The sequence below is a fragment of the Salvelinus alpinus genome, chromosome 4, assembly GCF_045679555.1.
Source record: "Salvelinus alpinus chromosome 4, SLU_Salpinus.1, whole genome shotgun sequence".
In the NCBI taxonomy this organism is placed as follows: Eukaryota; Metazoa; Chordata; class Actinopteri; order Salmoniformes; family Salmonidae; genus Salvelinus; species Salvelinus alpinus.
In genome coordinates this window covers 35,125,136-35,146,556 of record NC_092089.1, presented here as the reverse complement: position 1 = coordinate 35,146,556, position 21,421 = coordinate 35,125,136, and the positions used below count along the sequence as shown (strand labels likewise).

Sequence of the window (21,421 nt, the reverse complement as noted above, 5' to 3'; positions counted from 1 at the left end):
TCTGCGCTCTGAAATGGGAGATAACCAGAGCGAATTTTGAACGCCTATAGTCTTCCCCCGCCGATGACGTAACAATATAAAATGGTCTTCAAACAAGGAATTTGACGCTATTCCAATGATATGTGTTGAACTGACATGAATTGCATAAAATTAGTCTTCCTCAACCGACGTCTCTCTTATTCCACTTAAAAGGAAACATGCACAAGAAAATCACAGAAGTGTGCCATCTTTCCTGGACTTTTAATATTGTAGCCTACTCATCACCAGGACAAAGAGCCTGGCAGGCAACCAACCATCTTATGTACATCACTTGTTCTCTTCTTTAAAAAAACAAACAAAAAACGAGCAAATGAAAACTGTAAAAAAGTTACTCAGGTAAACAAATACAAGACAAGAAAAATGTAACCAGTCTAATAATGCTTGTGACCAGACTCGAGGGTAGCTGAAGATAGTGTTACAATTTTCCTTAATTAGGAGCAATGCTACTAAACAAGAAAGCTGTTATTTTTGTTATATATTTGATTAAATACATGTAAATGAGAAATCTATCTGAATGACCAATCATTTTGTAGTCTAATGGTTGTTTTGTGTAGTGTATCCAGTAGCACCATTCAGATTGTTCCAAGATAATGGGGCGATTCATCTTGTAGTGATTCATATGAGAAACAGAAGGAAAATTATGTCTTAAGAGTGCAAAAAACATCTAACAAAAAATGCCACACCCTCCTTGAAAATAAAACATCTTTTTCATTCATGTTATCTTTCACCAGGAAGATGTAGCTTTGCACATATCTTGTCGCTTTCCTTTGTCTCCATTATAATCTGACAATTTCCATAATTTTTTTTGTTCCACATACTGTAATTGTTTTCTTGTTCCATTTGTAACAAGACAAATCCAAAAAGTTAATTCAGTTCTAATCATAGCCCTCATTGGCTGATAAAAATCATCCAATCAAAAGAGCTAAAAACAAAACCATAAAAGTTAACATACAGTTCATATCAAAGAACTGAAATAAAAGCCTTAGAAACTAAACAATACATAGTGTGGTATGTTATTCACTCACAAAATGGCTACAGGGACAGAAGTCTGATAACCTAGTTAAATCCTTCATTTGTAACTAAATCTATTTAAAACAGACATGAAATGTGTCAAAAGTGGAGACGATACACAACAGGATTGTTTAGTGTAGTCCTGGGAGTTCACAAATGCATAAGAACTGAAGACAGACGAGCAGAGAAACAAATACAACAGAAACCGATAAAGAACCATGTAACAGGTCATGTGAATGAACATGTACAAATATATACTTAGGGTTTTGAGTTAATAAACAGACACGTAGCTTAAAAGCCTGCCATATATTAACATCACTCATCATTACTGCCATGATATAAAAAACATCTGACAAACAAGCATCACTTTCTTTAATCCTATCCTGTCAATTCGATGTTGCACATCCAGGTGGACTAAGCCTTCTATCTCTTGTTTTTAATGGCAATGATTGATTGCTACTTTTTGGGGTATAAAGCACATGTTGGTTCCAACGCCAGTAGTTATCATCTCTACTTTTATTGGTCATTCCAAAAAAACGACAGTGCAGCAAAAGTCTGTCTATGCGTCTGGTTGTCGGCTGCACTCATAGCTCAATAGCGGACGCAGACAGGATGCAACTGAATGGTTGAGCTGATATAACGTGCAGTTGTAGTGCATTCTATTCACGTATAGAGTTTGAAATAAAGCGATACATAACGGAATAAAAGACAATCAATATTGAAACAGTGTAAATACAGGTATGATCCTATCAACTTCAACAGGCTCTTATACAACTTTCTCCTTTATGGCCTTTTTCATGTAACTCCCCATCTCTCTTCTAACCTCTTAACATGTTATTACCACCCCACCACATACCCCTCTCTCTCATCCACTTTCTCCCCCCCTCCCCCTCTACATAGCCATGGTGGTGAGGTGCTGATGCCCTAGCAGGCCTTTGCGCCCCCCTCCCGCCCCGGGGTGTCCCCCTCCATTGCCGTGACCACAGTACTCCTGGAGGTTCTGCCGTAGTGTGACCAGGGCGGACCCCAGGCAGGCGCGATTAGGGGCCAGGATGCCCCCCGGCAGCTGGATGAGGACCGTGGCCACCCCGGCCATGCCATCGTCTGTGGGCTCCAGGGTGATTGGCCCCACCTTGAAGGTGGAGTAGGAGAAGCCCATGAGCTGGGACAGGAAGGGGTCGGAGCGGCAGAAGTGCTGGTAGCCGCTGTGGGAGGATGGGTGGTGGTGGTGGTGTGAGGCCGTGGTGTTGGTGGGGACATAGTGGTGGGTGTTGAGGTAATGCAGGGGCAGATGTTGCCCACTGTTGCCCCCTCCACCCAGGGTAAGGTGGTGGTGGTGGTGGTGGACGGTGGGGCCGGAGCCTGGCTCGTGTTTGTAGGAGACGGCTCCAGCTCGCCCCCTCTGGCCAACTACAACGCCCCCCAGCTTGCCTGTGCGTGCATGGGCCAGGGACACGGCACTGCCCCCCACCCCTCCGCCCCCTGTGGAGGGCAGGTAGATGAGCTGGGGCTCCTCTGGCTCCAAATAGATGGTGAGCTTGGCGAAGGGCCTGGACGCCATCTTGGTCATTTCCTGGATATGACGCCTCTGCTCTCGGCGGAAGTCCATGAACTGCTTGATCTTCCAGAGGAGGACACAGACGGAGAGGAAGAGGAAGAAGCAGGAGAAGAAAACAGAGAAGAAGACGAACAGGTCGATGTGGGCCTGGTCCTGGCGGAGGAAGAGCAGGCCCTGGGACTCGCCCCGTCTCTCATCTGTGCCTACACCGCGCAGGGCGATGTAGAAGCGGCTGGACTTCAGGGAGTGGACCTCATGGGGGAAGGTGATGACCACGCGGTCACGGACACCTCGAACAATCAGCACCGTCTGGGGCTTCCACACCGTGATGTAGGAGATGAGCCCCTCCGTCTTGGCCTCCCGTACCTCCCTGTCCGCCCCCTGGGGCTTGGCGTGGAGCTGCAGGGGGGTGTTGGGGAGCATGGGCCCACCCAGGCTGGATGAGGAGTTGGCATACACCTTCATAGGTGATGGAGGCGTCTCCTTATCCCCCCCGCTCGCCCCACCTCGGGCCGCCGACTCGTCCTCGATCTTGATGGCGTGGATGCCTGTGTGGAGGTCCACTTCTACGATGAAGGTGTCATGGGAGTTGGACACGTAAACCTCCACCTCCCCGAAGGTCACGTCGATGGTGACCCGGATGTCCACGTTGGTGAACTTTGGCTGGGCAGCGAAGAAGACGGTGCGTCCCTTGGGCAAATTGCGGATGGTGGGGTCGTGGAAGCAGTTTGTCTGAGAGGTGGGGTCGAAGCAGCACTCATTGTCCACGTTGAACTGCCGGTAACACTGGCGCCCGTTTACCGGTGTGCCATTGAAGGAGTCTTTGCACTTGGCGCACTGCGTTGAGGATTCCAGATAGGGAGAATAAACAAGAAATACAAGTGCATGTAAGTACTGTGCTTATTGTCTGTATATGGATGTGATCTTTACAACCAGGAAAATCAAGGTATCCTTCTTCATTACTCCCCCTGCTGTATCAGTATACCTGCTTGTAAACTGTGTCTAGTGCCTGCACCATCCTAACCATACCTGTGTTCTGTAGCAGTCCTTCCTGTCGCTCTGCGGGCTGCTGAGGCAGGAAGAGGTCTCTGTGTTGTTCTGGCATGGGCAGCCTGTGCCGTCATGTTCATTACACGTGTCTGCATGGCCGTTACACTGACACCTGCAGGTGGGAGAAACAAATAGCCTTTCAGCTTTCTGTAGGATTCAGCCCTCTGAAGTGATTTTTACAGAATCACTCCATCATGAACACACTTCTGAAGTGCACAGTCTGGAAAAGTGAAAAATCGGATGGGTGTGAACACCACAATATGGCTCCATGTCCCTTTCATCCATTAATTACAAGCAGTGGTGTAAAGTACTTAAGTAAGAATACTTTCAAGTACTACTTAAGTAGTTATTTGGGGTTATCTGTACTTAACTTAACTTTTTATATTTTTGACAACTTTTACTTCACTATTTTCCTAAATTAAATTATGTACTTTTTACTCCATACTTTTTCCCTGACACCCAAAAGTACTCGTTACATTTTCAATGCTTAGCAGGACAGAAAATCATCCAATTCACACACACTTATCAAGAGAACATCCATGGTCATCCCAACTGCCTCTGATCTGCCAGACTCACTAAACACAAATGCTTTGCTTTGAAATGATGTCTGAGTGTTGGAGTGTGACCCTTGCTGTCCGTAAATAAAATAAAAAAATAAAATTGTGCCGTCTGGTTTGCTTAATATAAGGAATTTTAACTTATTCATACTTTTGTACTTTTCTGTTGATACTTAAGTATATTTAAATCCAAATACTTTTACTCAAGTAGTATTTTACTTGGTGACTTTCACTTTTACTCGAGTCATTTTATATTAAGGTATCTTTACTTTTATTCAAGTATGAGATTTTAGTACTTTTTCCACCACTGATTACAAGTGAATTAGATGTGGCTAGTTAATTTTAAAGGAATCACTACTCACTTGTCACAGTTCCCCTGCAGTAGGAAGTAGCCGCTGAGGCAGCTCTCACACTTGTCCCCCACGCTGTTGTTCTGGCAGCTCACACAAACCGCTGAGTCCTCTGTAGGACCCTCCGACACCCACTGAACAATCTGATAAAGGAGAGGGAGTTCAACAAGAGAAATGTAGTTAAATGACATCCAAGATGGTATACCTGTTCCTATACAGTGAGTTTCTAGCTGGCACATAAATCATGATATGACCACAAAATGCTGTTGATTAGATCAAACGTAATCCATTAGTAAACTCAAAGCAAGATGGAGAGAACATAAATGAACTAAAACAGACAGTGAGTCACTTACACTGTCTGGGTCCAGACGGTGGTCTTGGGGGTGGTCTAGCGCCCTCTTGTGTTCGTCCCGGGACAGACACACTGCGCTGTTCCCCCTGCAGAACTCCCGACAGGGGCGACACGTCCCCCCACCCAGCGCCGACCCCACATACAGGGGCTTACACTTCTCACAGTGATCACCCTGGAACAAGAGAGAGAGAGCCACAAACCACATAATCATCAGTATATGATACACTGAATGAACTGGGAATCTGACCTGGGATCAGCACCAGTGTGTCACTAGTGTTTTGTTACTCAAGAAACACATTGGGCTGTGACATGCATAATCTTACAGTTTAAATACTGTGTGTGTATGTATGTGTGTGTCTGCCCCACTCACCATAGTGTTGTTTTTACACTCCAGACACTTGTCAGGCTCAGACACTCCTTTACAGTTGCTGTGTTTGTTACAGCGACACTGAGACGAGCAGTTGTCCCCCACAAAGCCAAAGTGACACTGACACACTCCCGGGGACACACAGGTCCCGTTGACACAGCCCTGAGCACAGACCGGCTCACACTGGCCTGACACACTGCAGGGAGGGAGTAGAGAGAAAGAGGAGAAACTTAAACGGATACTATGGATGTATACCTACTGAATATGTAGCCCTGTTTGTTTTCAAGTTTCTATGTCACATACACAAGTACAGTGAAATGCCTTTCTTGCAAACTCAAAACCCAACAATGCAATAATCAATGTATTACTAGAAAAAAACAAGAAATAAGAAGAGGAAATATGAAATACTCAATAAAGTAAGCAAGAAGGATACTATATACAGGAAATATTTAAAAAGTCCGTTCCAATATCATATTTACATGTGCAGGGATACTGGAGTGATGGAGGTAGATATGTATAGGGATAAGGGGAGTAGGCAACAGGATTTAAGATAAACAGAGTAGCAGCAGTTTGCATGTGAGTGGGTGGGTGGGTGTGTAGAGTCAGTATAAAATGTATGTGCATATTATGTGTGAGTGAGCAGATGATGGAGTGTGTGTGTGTGTGTGTGTTGGAGTGACAGTGTACGAGTGTGTAGGGCCCTGTGACTGTGTATTGAGACAGTGCAAATATTGAAATAAAAGGTCAATGAAGATACAAGACAAACTCAGTCTGTGTAGCTATTCTGTTAGCTAATAATCATTCTTATTGTTTGGGTATAGAAGCTGTTCAAGAGCCTGTTGGTGTCAGACTTGATACACCGGTAGCTCTTGCCATAAGGCAGCAGGGAAAATAGTCTATGACTTAGGTGGTTGGGGTCTTTGACGATTTTCCAGGCCTTCTTTTCACACCTCCTGATATAGATGTCCTAGATGCCATACCAAGCAGTGATGTAGCCAGTCAATATGCTCTCAATGGTACAGCTGTAGAACCTTTTCAGGATACTATGTATGTATACCAACTGAATATGTAGCCGTGTTTGCAGGACAGGTGGAGTGGTAGTACTGATGATTGTGATTATGTAATGATGATGAGGTTGTGTGTGTATAGCTGCTGAGGTATCCAAGTGCTACTTCTTCTGCCGTTAATGATGATTGTGACGTGTGGCTTCCTACCGGCTGAGAACGTAGCCCTGCTTGCAGGTGCAGTGGTATCCCTGGGTCAGGTCATGGCAGTCCTGGGTGATGTTACAGTGGTGGTGGCTGTTGGCACACTCATCCTCCTCTGGGCAGTGGAGGAAGGACCAGCTGCTGTTTCTCTGGGGACACACTCCCTCACTCACACCTGACACATGCACGCACACACACAGGGGAAAGTGAGGAGAAGAGGTAACTTGAAATAGTTATTGGGAGTAGAGAATATAACCATAAATGTTGGACAATAAAGTTATATTCTATAACGCTCTTATATTTCATTCATTCATTTAATATAAACTCAGTAAAAAAAGAAACGTCCTCACTGTCAATTGCGTCTATTTTCAGCAAACTTAACATGTGTAAATATTTGTATGAACATAACAAGATTCAACAACTGAGACATAAACTGAACAAGTTCCACAGACATGTGACTAACAGAAATTGAATAATGTGTCCCTGAAAAAAGGGACACAAAAGTAAGTCAGTATCTGGTGTGGCCACCAGCTGCATTAAGTACTGCAGTGCATCTCCTCCTCATGGACTGCACCAGATTTGCCAGGTCTTGCTGTGAGATGTTACCCCACTCTTCCACCAAGGCACCTGCAGGTTCCCGAACATTTCTGGCCCTAGCCCTCACTCTCCGATCCAACAGGTCCCAGACGTGCTCAATGGGATTGAGATCCAGGCTCTTCGCTGGCCATGGCAGAACACTGACATTCCTGTCTTGCAGGAAATCACACACAAAACGAGCAGTATGGCTGGTGGCATTGTCATGCTGGAGGGTCATATCAGGACGAGCCTGCAGGAAGGGTACCACATGAGGGAGGAGGATGTCTTCCCTGTAACGCACAGCGTTGAGATTGCCTGCAATGACAACAAGCTCAGTCCGATGATGCTGTGACACACCGCCCCAGACCATAACCGGACCCTCCACCTCCAAATCAATCCCGCTCCAGAGTACAGGCCTCGGTGTAACGCTCATTCCTTCGACGATAAACGTGAATCTGACAATCACCCCTGGTGAGACAAAACCGCGACTCGTCAGTGAAGAGCACTTTTGCCAGTCCTGTCTGGTCCAGTGACGGTGGGTTTGTGGCCATAGGCGACGTTGTTGCCGGTGATGTATGGTGAGGACCTGCCTTACAACAGGCCTACAAGCCCTCAGTCCAGCATCTCTCGGCCTATTGTGGACAGTCTGAGCACTGATGGAGGGATTGTGATTTCCTGGTGTAACTTGGGCAGTTGTTGTTGCCATCCTGTACCTGTCCCGCAGGTGTATTGTTCGGATGTACCGATCCTGTGTAGCTCTTGTTACACGTGGTCTGCCACTGCGAGGACAATCAGCTGTCCGTCCTGACTCCCTGTAGCGCTGTCTTAGGCGTCTCACAGTATGGACATTGCAATTTATTGCCCTGGCCACATCTGCAGTCCTCATGCCTCCTTGCAGCATGCCTAAATCACATTCACTCAGATGAGCAGGGACCCTGGGCATCTTTCTTTTGGTGTTTTTCCAGAGTCAGTAGAAAGGCCTCTTTAGTGTCCTAAGTTTTCATAACTGTGACCTTAATTTCCTACCTTCTGTAAGCTGTTAGTGTCTTAACGACCGTTCCACAGGTGCATGTTCATTAATTGTTTATGGTTTGTCATGACGTTGGCCTATTTGGGTACAGCAAGCTCTCCCTGCCTCTCCCTGCCCCCTACAACTACGCTGCTGTGGTCAGAGAGAGGTCATAAATTCCTGAGGAGGAGATCCTGCCACATGGCCACGACAGTATAAGAGGCAGAGGGTAAGCTTTCATAGAAAACAAAGGAATTTCTTCCACCTCACAGAACTTGAGGTACGAACAAATTTCATGTTCCGGAGAAAGTATAAAAGATCGGTGAAGAATCCAGCTACGAACTGGTCCGTTTGTTACAACTTGGGGAAGCTCATGGGAGACGGTGTGGCCACATTACCATAACGCTGTTTATATAATAGCCTCAGATATGAGGTTTACATCTAATTGTTGTATAAGATGAATGAGTGAGTATGATACTGTTTGTAAAATTGTGTAATATACTTTTGGACTGTTTAATGAAGGAAAACCCAATTCTTTTTTGATTTGAACTAAATCAGAGGACCGCCCCTGAGCCCAGTAAGGGTCAGGCATCCTGGGACAGCCCTTTTTCGGCCCTTCCGAATAAAACCCCCACTCGGGTTTTCTATCACCAGACCGAGCTTACCTCAATTACGAGATGGCTGAAGGTTGCAGACCGTTGCTGAATCTTTTAACCATACCACATGGTTAAACTCTTAGACTATCGATACAAACAGAATAATAACAAGTCTTTGATATTAATTACTAGTCTGCAGCTAGGAATTCGGTATCATTGAACGCGAAGAACGACAACCACCGAAACATCCATTCTACAACAACACGAATGAATGTCACTCTGAACTATCCCCTCCAACCTACGACAGAGAGAGAGAGAGGACGGAAACTCTCCAACAGAAACTAACTTCTCAACAGCGATCAAGACGACACACTGAGCGTAAATATATATATTGATTGCAATTGTTCCCGAATGAGTGAGCGTTCATGTGCAAAGGATTAGCATTTCAATTGTTATAATTATTAACTCTGTAGTGACTTCTCAGTCGACCCCCACTTCCCTTTGGTCTAACAAGCCGCCATGCCGGTTTAGCCCACTAGGGCACATTCTCCTATAATTTCTTGTAACCATTATTTACTTTGTTTGTTTGTTTATGCATTTCTGTGAATTACTTAGTTAGTAATAAATAAATGATTTAAGACAATTGATGTATGGATGACTCATAGTGAAGACTGGGTTCGTGCAGATAACCAACAGTTTACGACGTTTGGAATGAGACTAACGTGAGGTAAAGTAAATAATTCATTAATTAAGAAGACTATGGATCAGATATGAAAATATCTGAAAAGTTATTTTAGGAAATGATAACTTTGTGATCTGAATATTCTCCTTGGTGCCCCGACTTCCTAGTTAATTACGGTTACATGATTAATCAGTCTAATCGCGTAATACTAATTACAGGAATCTTTGATAAAAACGAAGTCTTCAATTTAATGATAGTAAAGACACGACAGGTTCATTGAACAAGCATGGGAAATAGTGTTTAAACCCTTTACAATGAAGATCTGTGAAGTTATTTGGATTTTTACAAATTATCTTTGAAAGACACGGTCCTGAAAAGGGGACTTTCTTTTTTTGCTGAGTTTACACACACACCTGTTCAAAAGTTTGGGGTCACTTAGAAATGTCCTTGTTTTTGAAAGAAAAGCAACATTTTTGTCAATTAAAATAACATCAAATTGATCAGAAAGACAGTGTAGACATTGTTAATGTTGTAAATGACTATTGTAGCTGGAAACAGCTGATTTTTAATGGAATATCTACATAGGTGTAGAGGCCAATTATGAGCAACCATCACTCCTGTGTTCCAATGGCACGTTGTTTTAGCTAATCCAATTTTATAATTTTAAAGGGCTCAGGAGTGGATATTCTAAAGGTCTATTCAATTCTGTTCCCCTCACCGTCGAGGCCTCCCTGCTGGCAGCGTCCAGCCCCGTTGCCCCCCCGGGCAGCACACCAGCCACACTGGGGACATGCGATGCACTGAGAGCACTGGGTGAGCTGAGCGCACTGGGGGGAGCAGGAGTCCCCACCAGACAGCAGACGACCACACTGACCCGCCTCACAGCGCAGAGGCACGAAGGATGGACTCACACACTGGAGGAGAGGGGGAAAGAAGGGCTGAAATATAATCTCATTCATTTGTTTTTGAAGCTACAATGCAGAAATACATTCAGGAAGAAAATAAACACAGATATGATCCTAAAACACCCGCCCAACCAACCAACCAACCCACTCACCCACCCACCCACCCACAGTCTCCGTCTTACCTGCTGCAGTGCCATGCTCCACACACAGTGCTGCCAGCCCCCGTCTGAGCCCCGGGAGCCCAGGCAGAGGCTGCAGGTGCTGAGGTGGTGGCAGGGGGGCGGGCAGGGCAGAGGGGGGGAGGACTCCACCTGCATGGGGGACACGTTGAGCAGGGCGTAGCTGAAGCACGTCCAGTCGTAGGTGGGGTTCACACTCAGGATGCGCCTGGTCTCGCCTGGAGGAACCGCAACACAAGATGTAAGAGAGTGGTTCTCAGTTATTCCAGCCACAACTTAGTCTAGTGGTCAATCCAAGACTCCTGTCCCTAGCAATAGAAGGTGAATGGCGGTGTCTCTCGTCTCTCACCAGTGCGTTTGAACTGGCGTGTCCACATGCACTTCCCTGAGGCGGTGCACTTGGGGCAGTCGGAGGCCTCACAGCTGGTCTCAGTACAGTTGCTGGACAGGAAGATCTCTCTCTGGTTGATCCTGCAGTCGTGTTCTGAGGTGCAGCTGACTGTACTGCTGATGCATGCTCCCTCTGGACAGTTGGTGCACCACTTACACTGCAGAGCAGACTGGGACTGACAGAAAGGGGGGGTTAGTGTGTGTGTACTGTCTGAGCTGGTGTTTGTGTGCGTTTGCATGTGTGTATTACCTGTGAGGGGCTAGAGAAGGTCCTGGGGTGGCGTGCCAGACACTCGCTGCAGGTCTTCAGTCTGCGACACTGGTCTGGTAGACGAGGGGTGGGGGAGCAGGGAGACTGACCAATGGAACAGCCCAGTCTGAGAGAGAGGGACAAAACACCATAAAGAGGGAGAGAAGGGATAGTTTGTCACTAATTCTGAGATAGGGAAAGAATAAACATGATTACACAAAGTGACAACGCCAAGACACACCTACAAAATAAAAGACACAGTCAACAACTTGGAAACAACATCATTCCAATGATAACCATAGCTGTACCTCTCAGCAGTATCGGAGGCGGCGCAGGTGCCCCTGCACCAGACACAGCTGCCTGTGGTGGTGTTGCAGGCCTCGGGCGTGGGCAGCAATGTACAGGGGTCAGAGGGAAGGGTCAGGGTGAGAAGACGCCCCAGGGTGACCCCGTTGAACCCCCCAGAGAGGAACAGCCGCCCACCACAGCCCGCCATGGCCAGAGACACTGAACGGTTAACCGGCTCGCCCACTGCCGAGTCTGAGAGAGAGGAAGGGAGAAACGTTAGGATAATCTCCACATCATCATCAAACTGAGCATATATGCAGTGTTTTGGCTAGCCACATGTAGTGTCAGTCACACAGTTACCTGGCTGTATCCAGGTGTTACAGTTGATCTGGTACAGAGACACCGTGTTGCTGTAGTCCTCCACTCCTGTCCTCCCTCCCACGATCACCATGGTGTCTTTTATCAGGGCTGCTGCGTGGAAGAAACGAGACAGGGGCTGGGGAGAGAGAGGGAGAAAAAAAGACAGTGTTAATTTAAGAAAAATTGTTATGATATAATGACGATGTCATCAATTAAGGCCAGCCTGGGAACATGTAAAAGCTGTTTAAATACCGGTTAGCGAGTTGTGAAAGAAGCATGTTCTCGTGGTAAAGCTGCCGTGGTAGTACCTACCTTATTCCCCTGTGAGGGGACCAGTAGGGACCAGGCGAGGTTGGCATAGTAGAGACTGTAGAGCTCTCCTGAGGGCTCCACTGTCTCCACGTGGAAGCGGTAGCCTCCGAACACGTACACGGCGTCCGTCTGCTCGTGGTACACAGCCGAGTGGCCATACAGACCTGAAGAGAGGACAGGACACACAAGAGTCAGTCAAGAGGCAACACGGGAGGGTTAAGGGTTAATCAACAGACTGGTAAATTATGCAACATCATAAGGGACAACAGTTTACAGTTCATAGTGTCAGAAATGACTCTTTGCTCCAACCATAATGGATGCACCTCAATCTTTATATTCTATGCCTACTTAGTGGGAGAGGTTCCACGAAAGCTGAGTAGGGACTTTCCAGATTGCCAGGTACTAAGTGAGTTAATGAGTGCAGGTGGAGATAGGTCCTTCTGACCTGTAGGAGGTGTGCCGGTGTGGGGGGCGATGGTCCAGTTGCCAGAGTGGATGTTGAACTCCAGCAGGTGATGGTTGAAGCCGTTCTCTGGAGAGTAACCTCCGATGAGCAGCATAGAGGAGTCCCGACGCACCGTTAGAGTATGACCTGCCACCGGTGGCAGCACTGAGCTCTGTGGGGGAAGAGGACACAGATTAATCGGTTACATAGAACAAGTTTATAGTAAATTGAATCGTGGGGTGTAGGCTGACAGTTAACTACCAATATTTTATGTTTAGTGTTTTTTTGTTCATATATATACAGTGGGGCAAAAAAGTATTTAGTCAGCCACCAATTGTGCAAGTTCTCCCACTTAAAAAGATGAGAGAGGCCTGTAATTTTCATCATAGGTACACTTCAACTATGACAGACAAAATGAGGAAAAAAAATCCAGAAAATCACATTGTAGGATTTTTTATGAATTTATTTGCAAATGATGGTGGAAAATAAGTATTTGGTCACCTACAAACAAGCAAGACTTCTGGCTCTCACAGACCTGTAACTTCTTTTTTAAGAGGCTCCTCTGTCCTCTACTCGTTACCTGTATTAATGGCACCTGTTTGAACTTGTTATCAGTATAAAAAGACACCTGTCCACAACCTCAAACAGTCACACTCCAAACTCCACTATGGCCAAGACCAAAGAGCTGTCAAAGGACACCAGAAACAAAATTGTAGACCTGCACCAGGCTGGGAAGACTGAATCTGCAATAGGTAAGCAGCTTGGTTTGAAGAAATCAACTGTGGGAGCAATTATTAGGAAATGGAAGACATACAAGACCACTGATAATCTCCATCGATCTGGGGCTCCACGCAAGATCTCACCCCGTGGGGTCAAAATGATCACAAGAACGGTGAGCAATAATCCCAGAACCACACGGGGGGACCTAGTGAATGACCTGCAGAGAGCTGGGACCAAAGTAACAAAGCCTACCATCAGTAACACACTACGCCGCCAGGGACTCAAATCCTGTAGTGCGAGACGTGTCCCCCTGCTTAAGCCAGTACATGTCCAGGCCCGTCTGAAGTTTGCTAGAGAGCATTTGGATGATCCAGAAGAAGATTGGGAGAATGTCATATGGTCAAATGAAACCAAAATATAACTTTTTGATAAAAACTCAACTCGCCGTGTTTGGAGGACAAAGAATGCTGAGTTGCATCCAAAGAACACCATACCTACTGTGAAGCATGGGGGTGGAAACATCATGCTTTGGGGCTGTTTTTCTGCAAAGGGACCAGGACGACTGATCAGTGTAAAGGAAAGAATGAATGGGGCCATGTATCGTGTGATTTTGAGTGAAAACCTCCTTCCATCAGCAAGGGCATTGAAGATGAAACGTGGCTGGGTCTTTCAGCATGACAATGATCCCAAACACACCGCCCGGGCAACGAAGGAGTTGCTTCGTAAGAAGCATTTCAAGGTCCTGGAGTGGCCTAGCCAGTCTCCAGATCTCAACCCCATAGAAAATCTTTGGAGGGAGTTAAAAGTCCGTGTTGCCCAGCAACAGCCCCAAAACATCACTGCTCTAGAGGAGATCTGCATGGAGGAATGGGCCAAAATACTAGCAACAGTGTGTGAAAACCTTGTGAAGACTTACAGAAAACATTTGACCTCTGTCATTGCCAATAAAGGGTATATAACAAAGTATTGAGATAAACTTTTGTTATTGACCAAATACTTATTTTCCACCATAATTTGCAAATAAATTCATAAAAAATCCTACAATGTGATTTTCTGGATTTTTTTTCTCATTTTGTCTGTCATAGTTGAAGTGTACCTATGATGAAAATTACAGGCCTCTCTCATCTTTTTAAGTGGGAGAACTTGGACAATTGGTGGCTGACTAAATACTTTTTTGCCCCACTGTATATTCCCAATTAAGGCAAGATGGTGGATTGCTAAAACCAAACAAACCAACTCTGACCTTGTGCTGTCGCCACACCAGACTGCTGAGGTTGAGGCTCCACGTATCCACGGCGACGCCCTTCTGCGTGACACCGCCCACCACCAGCATGAGGTTGTGAGTAGCTCCCTGGGCGCCGGAGAGAGGCTCGTGACTGGACAGAAGGGCAGAGGCGTGGTGGTAACGGGGGCTGGGGGTGGAGCCTTCCTCCACTGAGCTGGTCAGCATCTGAGTCCAGCGCCGCTCCAACACAGAGTACCTGAACCCACCAATCAACACAGAGAGATGACATGAACCCACCAATCAACACAGAGAGGGAAGAGAGACAGAGAAACTAACTGATATGAGTTACTGGTAATTTCAAACAATTACAACAACAAAAAATTGCTGTCTCATAAAAGGCATCTTTAAATGAACGCTAATAAAAACACAGCCATTAAAAAGTCCCCCCCACACCTGTAGACGTTTCCCAGGATGCCCTCTGAGAGAGAGAGGCCTCCATACATCCAGAGGTTCCCCTGGGGTCCAGACACTAGAGAATGGCCCATCCGGTGGAGGAACCTGTGGGCCTGGTTCTGTGAAGGGAGGGGGAAGTTTAACACTGTGAAACTCTGTGGTGGGAGTGTTTGTATATGTGTGTGTGTGTGTGTGTGTGTGTGTGTGTGTGTGTGTGTGTGTGTGTGTGTGTGTGTGTGTCCTGGTTCTTACCGCTGTGAGCTGTGTGTCCAGTAGGGTTTCCCAAACTAGGCTGCTGGAGTCCAGAGGAGTGAAGCAGTCAGAGCCGCCCCAACCGTCTGCACACACACACACTCCCAGAGACTAAAACAGAGACAAACAGAGAGACAGACATACAGACAGAGAGACAGACACAAACAGACGACAGAGACAGAAACAGACAGAGAGACAGACAGGCAGACAGACAGAGACAGACAGACAGAGAGCAAGACAGACAGACAGACACAGACAGAAACAGACAGACACACAAACAGACGACAGAGACAGGCAGACAGAGACAGACAGACCGACACAGAGACAGACAGAGACAGACAGGAGAGAGAGAGAGAGGGTTAACATCAGAGATACACAAGAGACTGCAATATATAGGAACAGGATAAACAAAGAGGAAAACATCAAAACAACAATGAGCATTCACACTGTCCTGCAGTAACAGTGCTACTGTTCAGTCCCTCTCACCAAGTTACAGGAGCCTCGGCCCTCTGCTAGCCCACAGCCCTCGGGACAGAGGGGCCTGTCGCAGTACGGTCCCCCGTACCCCTGAGTACACTGGCACAGCCCCCCGCTGCACTGCGCCCCTCCCTGGCATACGGGTGACCCATCCTCCCCCGCCTCAGAACCCTGGCGACAGCGCCGCACCCAGAAGGAGGCGTTGAAACCCTGAGGGCGGTCGGATGAGACGTTGGCCTCAAAGTACACAGAGATCACACCTGGGAGAGAGAAAAAAGAGGGATCAGAGGGAATCTTTCAATAAAAAATGACTAGAAGTTTTAATAAACAAACAAATCGCCAAGGTCACCTGAAGTGGCCTCCACAGTGATTGGCTGAGTCCGGGTCGTCCCACAGAACGCGCCAATCAGGTTGTGGTCCGAGTGCACCACCCCGTTGCTCAAGAAACGAGGCAGGCCGTCAAACACGTAAACGTAGGAGCTCTGTGTGTGAGAGACAGAAAAGACATCTCAGGCCATGGGAATGCTGGTGGCTCTGTTTACTACAGCACAATAAACATCAGTCTGTGTTGTAGGAGTTAGTGTGTGTGGTTAGTACTCACAGTGCACTGTGTGTGGGAGTCTGGGTGCAGGGTGAGAGCCACAGGAGGGCACAGCTCGCCCGGCACACAGGGGGCCAGGTTCTCAGAGACAGACAGGACCCACAGACAGTGGGAGAGTCCCCCCTTCCCCCCGACACCCCCTCGCCACCCCAGGGAGGACGAGATGGGGAGCTCAGAGAGGGGTGACTGGTGGGACAGGATCACAGAGCGCCCCTGACACTGACGGAAACAGGTGCCATTATTCCTGAGGAAGAGAGAGTTGTATAAGTGATATGCATTAAGTGAGAGAAATTCAAACATTCAAATATATAGTGAAGCAGGTTCTTAATTATAGAGCACATAGCAACTAGTTGCTGATGCACAGTACACATACTGTTCTATAAAACAGATCCTTTACAGAATGCCTATTATTTGTAATGCTGCAAAACTAATTTCCTCACTGGGGGTAATAAATCCATCCATCTAGAGTCCATTGTCTGTCCCCCTCACCTGGGGTCTCCGTAGTATCCAGGCAAGCAGGATTCACAGTGTGGTCCCTGGGTGTGGTGTGTGCAGTAGCATTGGCCTGTCTGATTGTGGCAGAAGCCAAGGAGGGGGCCTCCATGGCCGTTACACTGGCAGGGCACACAGCCCCCGCCCCCGGCCAGCGCAGAACCAAAACTCCCTGGTCGACAGTGCTCACACTGGAGACCCATTGTCCAATCTGAGGAGAAGGGAGAACGGAGAGCACATTAACTAATTAGAGAAAATTATGACTTGTGAAATTAATAAAATATGTTGTTTTTCTGGTCATCTTGGGGTGTTGCTGTAATTTTCCCTTTTTTGGAAGGATGAATTGGGTTGATATTTATGTCTGTCTCACCCTGGCAGTGGTCACAGATGCCTGGGGCGGTGATACAGGTGCTGTGGAAGTTACAGCCACAGTCCACGTCACACTCCACCCCGCTCAGCACCAGGGTTGCTGGGTCAGATGTCCAGCCCAGGGAACACTCACACTCGAACAGCGGGCTGCCGCTGCACTGGCCCTCACGACACTCATTATAACAACTGGAGCAGAGAGAGAGAGAGAGAGAGATGTCAGCCTTAGGAGAATGGAGTTATCCAGAGAATGAGATATTATAAAAGCTAGTGAACAGAAAAAGGGCTTGTCATGATAGGGAGGATGAGAGAGAGAGAGAAAGAAAGAGCGACAGGGAGTGAAATGGAGAGAGAGAGAGAGAGAGAGAGAGAGAGAGAGAGAAAGGCTCACGTCTGGTTGCAGTGCAGGGTGCCGTCCCCGGTGTAGCCCCTCTCACAGTGGCACTCAAAGGAGGTGGGGGTGTTGACGCAGGTGGCGAAGGGGTGGCAGCTGTGGAGGCCCAGCCTGCACTCCTCCACATCGGGACAGCTGGGGTAGGACCAGACTGGGTCCCTCTCCCCCTCCTCCAGGTGCTCCATCTCCATGGGTCGCGGGGGGGCCAAGGTCTGGGGCTCAGGACTAGAGGGGGAGGAGGAATAACAAGGTTCAGTATTACCTCCTAATGCAGAGAGGTGGTCTGGTATTGACATGGTAACTTCACAGGCAGGTCCAGTGTACGTAGGCATTAGTTACACTGGACCTGCTCAGATAATACTTTTTTTCCATCACCACAGCCCGTTTTGGGGGCTTGTCCTCAGTTGAAGTCAAACCTGGGTAAGTAAGCATTTTGAAGTGTGGTAGTTTGCTGGTCATCATACCTGGTAGCCCGTACTTCATCCACAGCCACACTGCAGTTATACACAGAGGGGTCGTCCATCCCTCCCCAGTCTCCTCGTAGACACCTGCCGATGGTGGGGTTGTTGTAGTCTCCACACCAGCCGCACTGAAACGTCTGGAGACAGTCTGTACAGGTGACCAGAGCTGAGCACTGCTTACACTGGGGCACTGAGTGAACACTGGAGTGGGGGAGAGAGGGATAGAGGAAGGGATGGAGAGAGGATTGGGGGAAGGAGGGAGACAGAAAAGGTTATTGCACGTTGTTGGTACATAATAGATTCCAAATAGGAAAGGGAAATAAGATTAAACTTCAATTTTAAGCTGTTCCAAGTTTCATTGTTGACTACAGGAGTTCAGCTCATTGGTTCTAATGGTTTACCTGTCATACCAGTCCCTGCACTCTCCGTAGGGATACTTGGTGAGGTAGGCAGCGAAGTAGAAGCAGGCCTGGGCCGACTCACACCACGCACACTGACTGGAGTTAGACAGACACTCCCCACACGTCCTCCTCCTGTTACAGAGGGGGGGAAGGGGGAGAGAGAGAGTGTGTGTGAGAGAGTTGCATACTGTAGGAGTAATTGCCCCAAGCAATTATATTACAATGAGCCTGACAGTGGGTACTAACTGGTTGCAGACTTTAGGGCACCCCCCTGGGTCGCGAATGGATCCATCCAGTTTCCCCCGTCGGCTGCATTGGTAATCACCCTTCTTGCTGGAGTTGATCTGCCACTCACAGTAGGGGTCCTGTTGGCCAAAGATCATAAAAGTCAAATGGTCTACAAGATCTATAAGGGGAGTATAAAAAATATAAAATGTTTTATGAAGCTAATGGCAGTGAGGTGTTCTGTATGTTAAATACCTGAGTGCAGGCGGAGCAGTCCCTGTACTCCTCACAGAGGGTGCATTGTGGCGGGGCCAGCAGCAGGTGGCGCTCCCCTCCCCCCTGGTCCTCCGGGCAGGGCTCCAGGTCAGGTAGGGCACGGAACAGACAGCGGCCCAGAGACGGGCACCAGCCACAGGACTGGTCTGACAGACAGGCCAAGCAAGACTGGTACCCCGAGCAAGAGCCAGAACGGTACGGCTCCAAGAACAGGAAGGAAATCTCCTACAGAGAGAAAGAAAGGGGGGATAGAGAGACAGTGGGAGAAACAAACATCAACAATATTGATGTTAAGGGTATTGAGCCTTAGTATTACAGTGTAAACCTTTTGTTTATAAAATGTGTAATTGTCAGCTGGTACTCACACTTCCACCGGGCAGGGCGGTTCTGTTCCAGGTCAGAGCCATCTCACTGGTCTGTCCAGAGCCTGAGTTGTTGAGGTATCCCTCGGCCTGGACCAGGTAGCGGTTCCCTCGGGTCAGGTTTGGAAACAGACGACCCATGTCAGGACGGGACAGCAGCTTCGTCTCCTTCTCCTGGTGAGCTGCCCAGCGACCTACCACCTCCTTCTGAGGGGAGGAGGAAGAGGGAGGGAGAGTTCAGTAAAAACAAATTACTGTCTGGCTCTATTCGTATCTCTCAAAAAATGTGTAATGTAAGCGCCCACCTCCCGCTCCCTCCCTCTCACCAGTTTCAGGGAGTTGGGTCCAGCGGCCATGCGGGCCTCAAAGTGTAGCCTCTGTATCCGGGCCCACATTGAGACTGTCTCGGTGGGAGGGGGCGCAGGTGGAGGGGCACCCCACAGGGGATGGATGAAACCCCGGAACTGCAAGGTGACGTCCATCTCTGTGGTTGGGCTGAGGATGATGGAGGTGCTGCGCAGGATGGACACCTGAAGGGGTGGAGGTTCAAGGGGGATTGGATGGAGGTGTTACAACTGACATTAAGAGTGGCATGCCTTACAGCAAGGTACAACATGTCAGAAGTCAGCAGCATCTTAAGCAGGGTGGGAGGAGGGTAAGTATTTAGAGGGGCTTTAGAGACGCAGTATAGCTAGAAGTAGAGGTAACACCAGGGGTGAAATTAAGGTGGTACGGTGTCCCGGCAAAATAAAGTAGGGGTACGCCGTACCTGTAAAACACGGGCCTATCATAATAATTAAAACAAAATGTCAATAAAAATAAAAATAATGGTGTAGTAGCCTACAGTTATCATTACCGCATGTCAAAGGCATGAAACATCTCTGAATGAACTTGGGGGGAAAATGGGTGGTATTAGCCTACAAAAATGTGATGTGGTTCAATGAGAACACTGACATTTTGCCAAGGCAGAGTTGAATGGCCGACACCGGGACAGCAGTGGACACATAAATTCTTACACTTTTTGGTGTTTTGTGTAAAAGATGTCGCTTTCCATTCACCACTATTTGGAGGCTGGAAATATGTTGAGAGTGGATGCATATTCCCGGGTAGCCTAGTGAAGGAAGTGATTTTTTGAAGTGATTTATTTGACCATCAGATGAAAACATCATGACTGGTTGTGTTTGTGAGGGAATCGAACCCTCAAGCCACACAGGACCGCAATACTTGGCGGTAGGGTAGTCACGATACCGGTATCGTGATACTCAGAGATATCGTGGCAAGGAAACAAAACATGAAGCAGACTAAATGTTCTGAATCCCGTTCTTTTCCAAGCTATAAACACACAATATACATACAGTAGGTTTTTTAAAGGACCAAAGAGTTTTTGCCATGGAAAATCAGTTATCGTGATGTTGGTATCGTGACAACCCTACTAGGCGGGGCCTCTGTACCTTGTCAGGCTGGGAGTCGTTGCGGGGGTTCTGGAAGGTGAGCAGGTGCAGTCCCGGGACATAGTTCTCAGTGCGACAGGAAAGGAGTGAGGTGAGGAAACGGGTACGCTCCCCCCACCAGCCGTACGCCCCTGAGATCTGGTCCACACGGCAAGCACTTTGATCTGCAATACCAAGAGGGAGGGGGAGCTCATTAAACAACACACAGCACCAGACCTCAATCTTACAATACATTTTATTTAACTAGGCAAGTCAGAACAATTCTTATTTACGATGACGGCCTACCCTACCAGAAGGAAAAAGACCTCCTGCGGGGACGGCGGCTGGGGAAAAAAATATATATATATACACTGCTCAAAAAAATAAAGGGAACACTTAAACAACACAATGTAACTCCAAGTCAATCACACTTCTGTGAAATCAAACTGTCCACTTAGGAAGCAACACTGATTGACAATTAATTTTACATGCTGTTGTGCAAATGGAATAGACAAAAGGTGGAAATTATAGGCAAATAGCAAGACACCCCCAATAAAGGAGTGGTTCTGCAGGTGGTGACCACAGACCACTTCTCAGTTCCTATGCTTCCTGGCTGATGTTTTGGTCACTTTTGAATGCTGGCGGTGCTTTCACTCTAGTGGTAGCATGAGACGGAGTCTACAACCCACACAAGTGGCTCAGGTAGTGCAGCTCATCCAGGATGGCACATCAATGCGAGCTGTGGCAAGAAGGTTTGCTGTGTCTGTCAGCGTAGTGTCCAGAGCATGGAGGCGCTACCAGG

General features: G+C 47.5%; 1 protein-coding gene across 5 annotated transcripts in view; it reads right to left on the bottom strand.

Moving 5' to 3' along the window:
• Nucleotides 1-221: 221 nt before the first annotated feature.
• Nucleotides 222-21,421, bottom strand: part of LOC139573402 (multiple epidermal growth factor-like domains protein 8) — a 40,416-nt gene continuing 19,216 nt past the window's right edge. For all 5 annotated transcript variants that reach the window (XM_071396797.1, XM_071396794.1, XM_071396795.1 and 2 more), the window contains exons 14-43: nt 20,641-20,804; nt 19,516-19,719; nt 19,193-19,396; nt 18,807-19,052; nt 18,573-18,691; nt 18,327-18,458; nt 17,929-18,126; nt 17,462-17,689; nt 17,075-17,259; nt 16,702-16,915; nt 16,213-16,456; nt 15,961-16,093; nt 15,621-15,871; nt 15,135-15,245; nt 14,883-15,001; nt 14,448-14,685; nt 12,485-12,656; nt 12,040-12,203; nt 11,728-11,863; nt 11,388-11,619; nt 11,080-11,206; nt 10,789-11,005; nt 10,443-10,657; nt 10,074-10,269; nt 6,499-6,667; nt 5,288-5,480; nt 4,919-5,089; nt 4,578-4,708; nt 3,638-3,770; nt 222-3,445 (exon numbers count right to left, since the gene is read on the bottom strand). In XM_071396797.1, the coding sequence (XP_071252898.1) occupies nt 1,943-3,445; nt 3,638-3,770; nt 4,578-4,708; nt 4,919-5,089; nt 5,288-5,480; nt 6,499-6,667; nt 10,074-10,269; nt 10,443-10,657; nt 10,789-11,005; nt 11,080-11,206; nt 11,388-11,619; nt 11,728-11,863; nt 12,040-12,203; nt 12,485-12,656; nt 14,448-14,685; nt 14,883-15,001; nt 15,135-15,245; nt 15,621-15,871; nt 15,961-16,093; nt 16,213-16,456; nt 16,702-16,915; nt 17,075-17,259; nt 17,462-17,689; nt 17,929-18,126; nt 18,327-18,458; nt 18,573-18,691; nt 18,807-19,052; nt 19,193-19,396; nt 19,516-19,719; nt 20,641-20,804 (6,749 nt within the window). In that variant the 3' untranslated portion in view covers nt 222-1,942. The remainder of the gene's footprint in view (nt 3,446-3,637; nt 3,771-4,577; nt 4,709-4,918; nt 5,090-5,287; nt 5,481-6,498; nt 6,668-10,073; nt 10,270-10,442; nt 10,658-10,788; nt 11,006-11,079; nt 11,207-11,387; nt 11,620-11,727; nt 11,864-12,039; nt 12,204-12,484; nt 12,657-14,447; nt 14,686-14,882; nt 15,002-15,134; nt 15,246-15,620; nt 15,872-15,960; nt 16,094-16,212; nt 16,457-16,701; nt 16,916-17,074; nt 17,260-17,461; nt 17,690-17,928; nt 18,127-18,326; nt 18,459-18,572; nt 18,692-18,806; nt 19,053-19,192; nt 19,397-19,515; nt 19,720-20,640; nt 20,805-21,421) is intronic.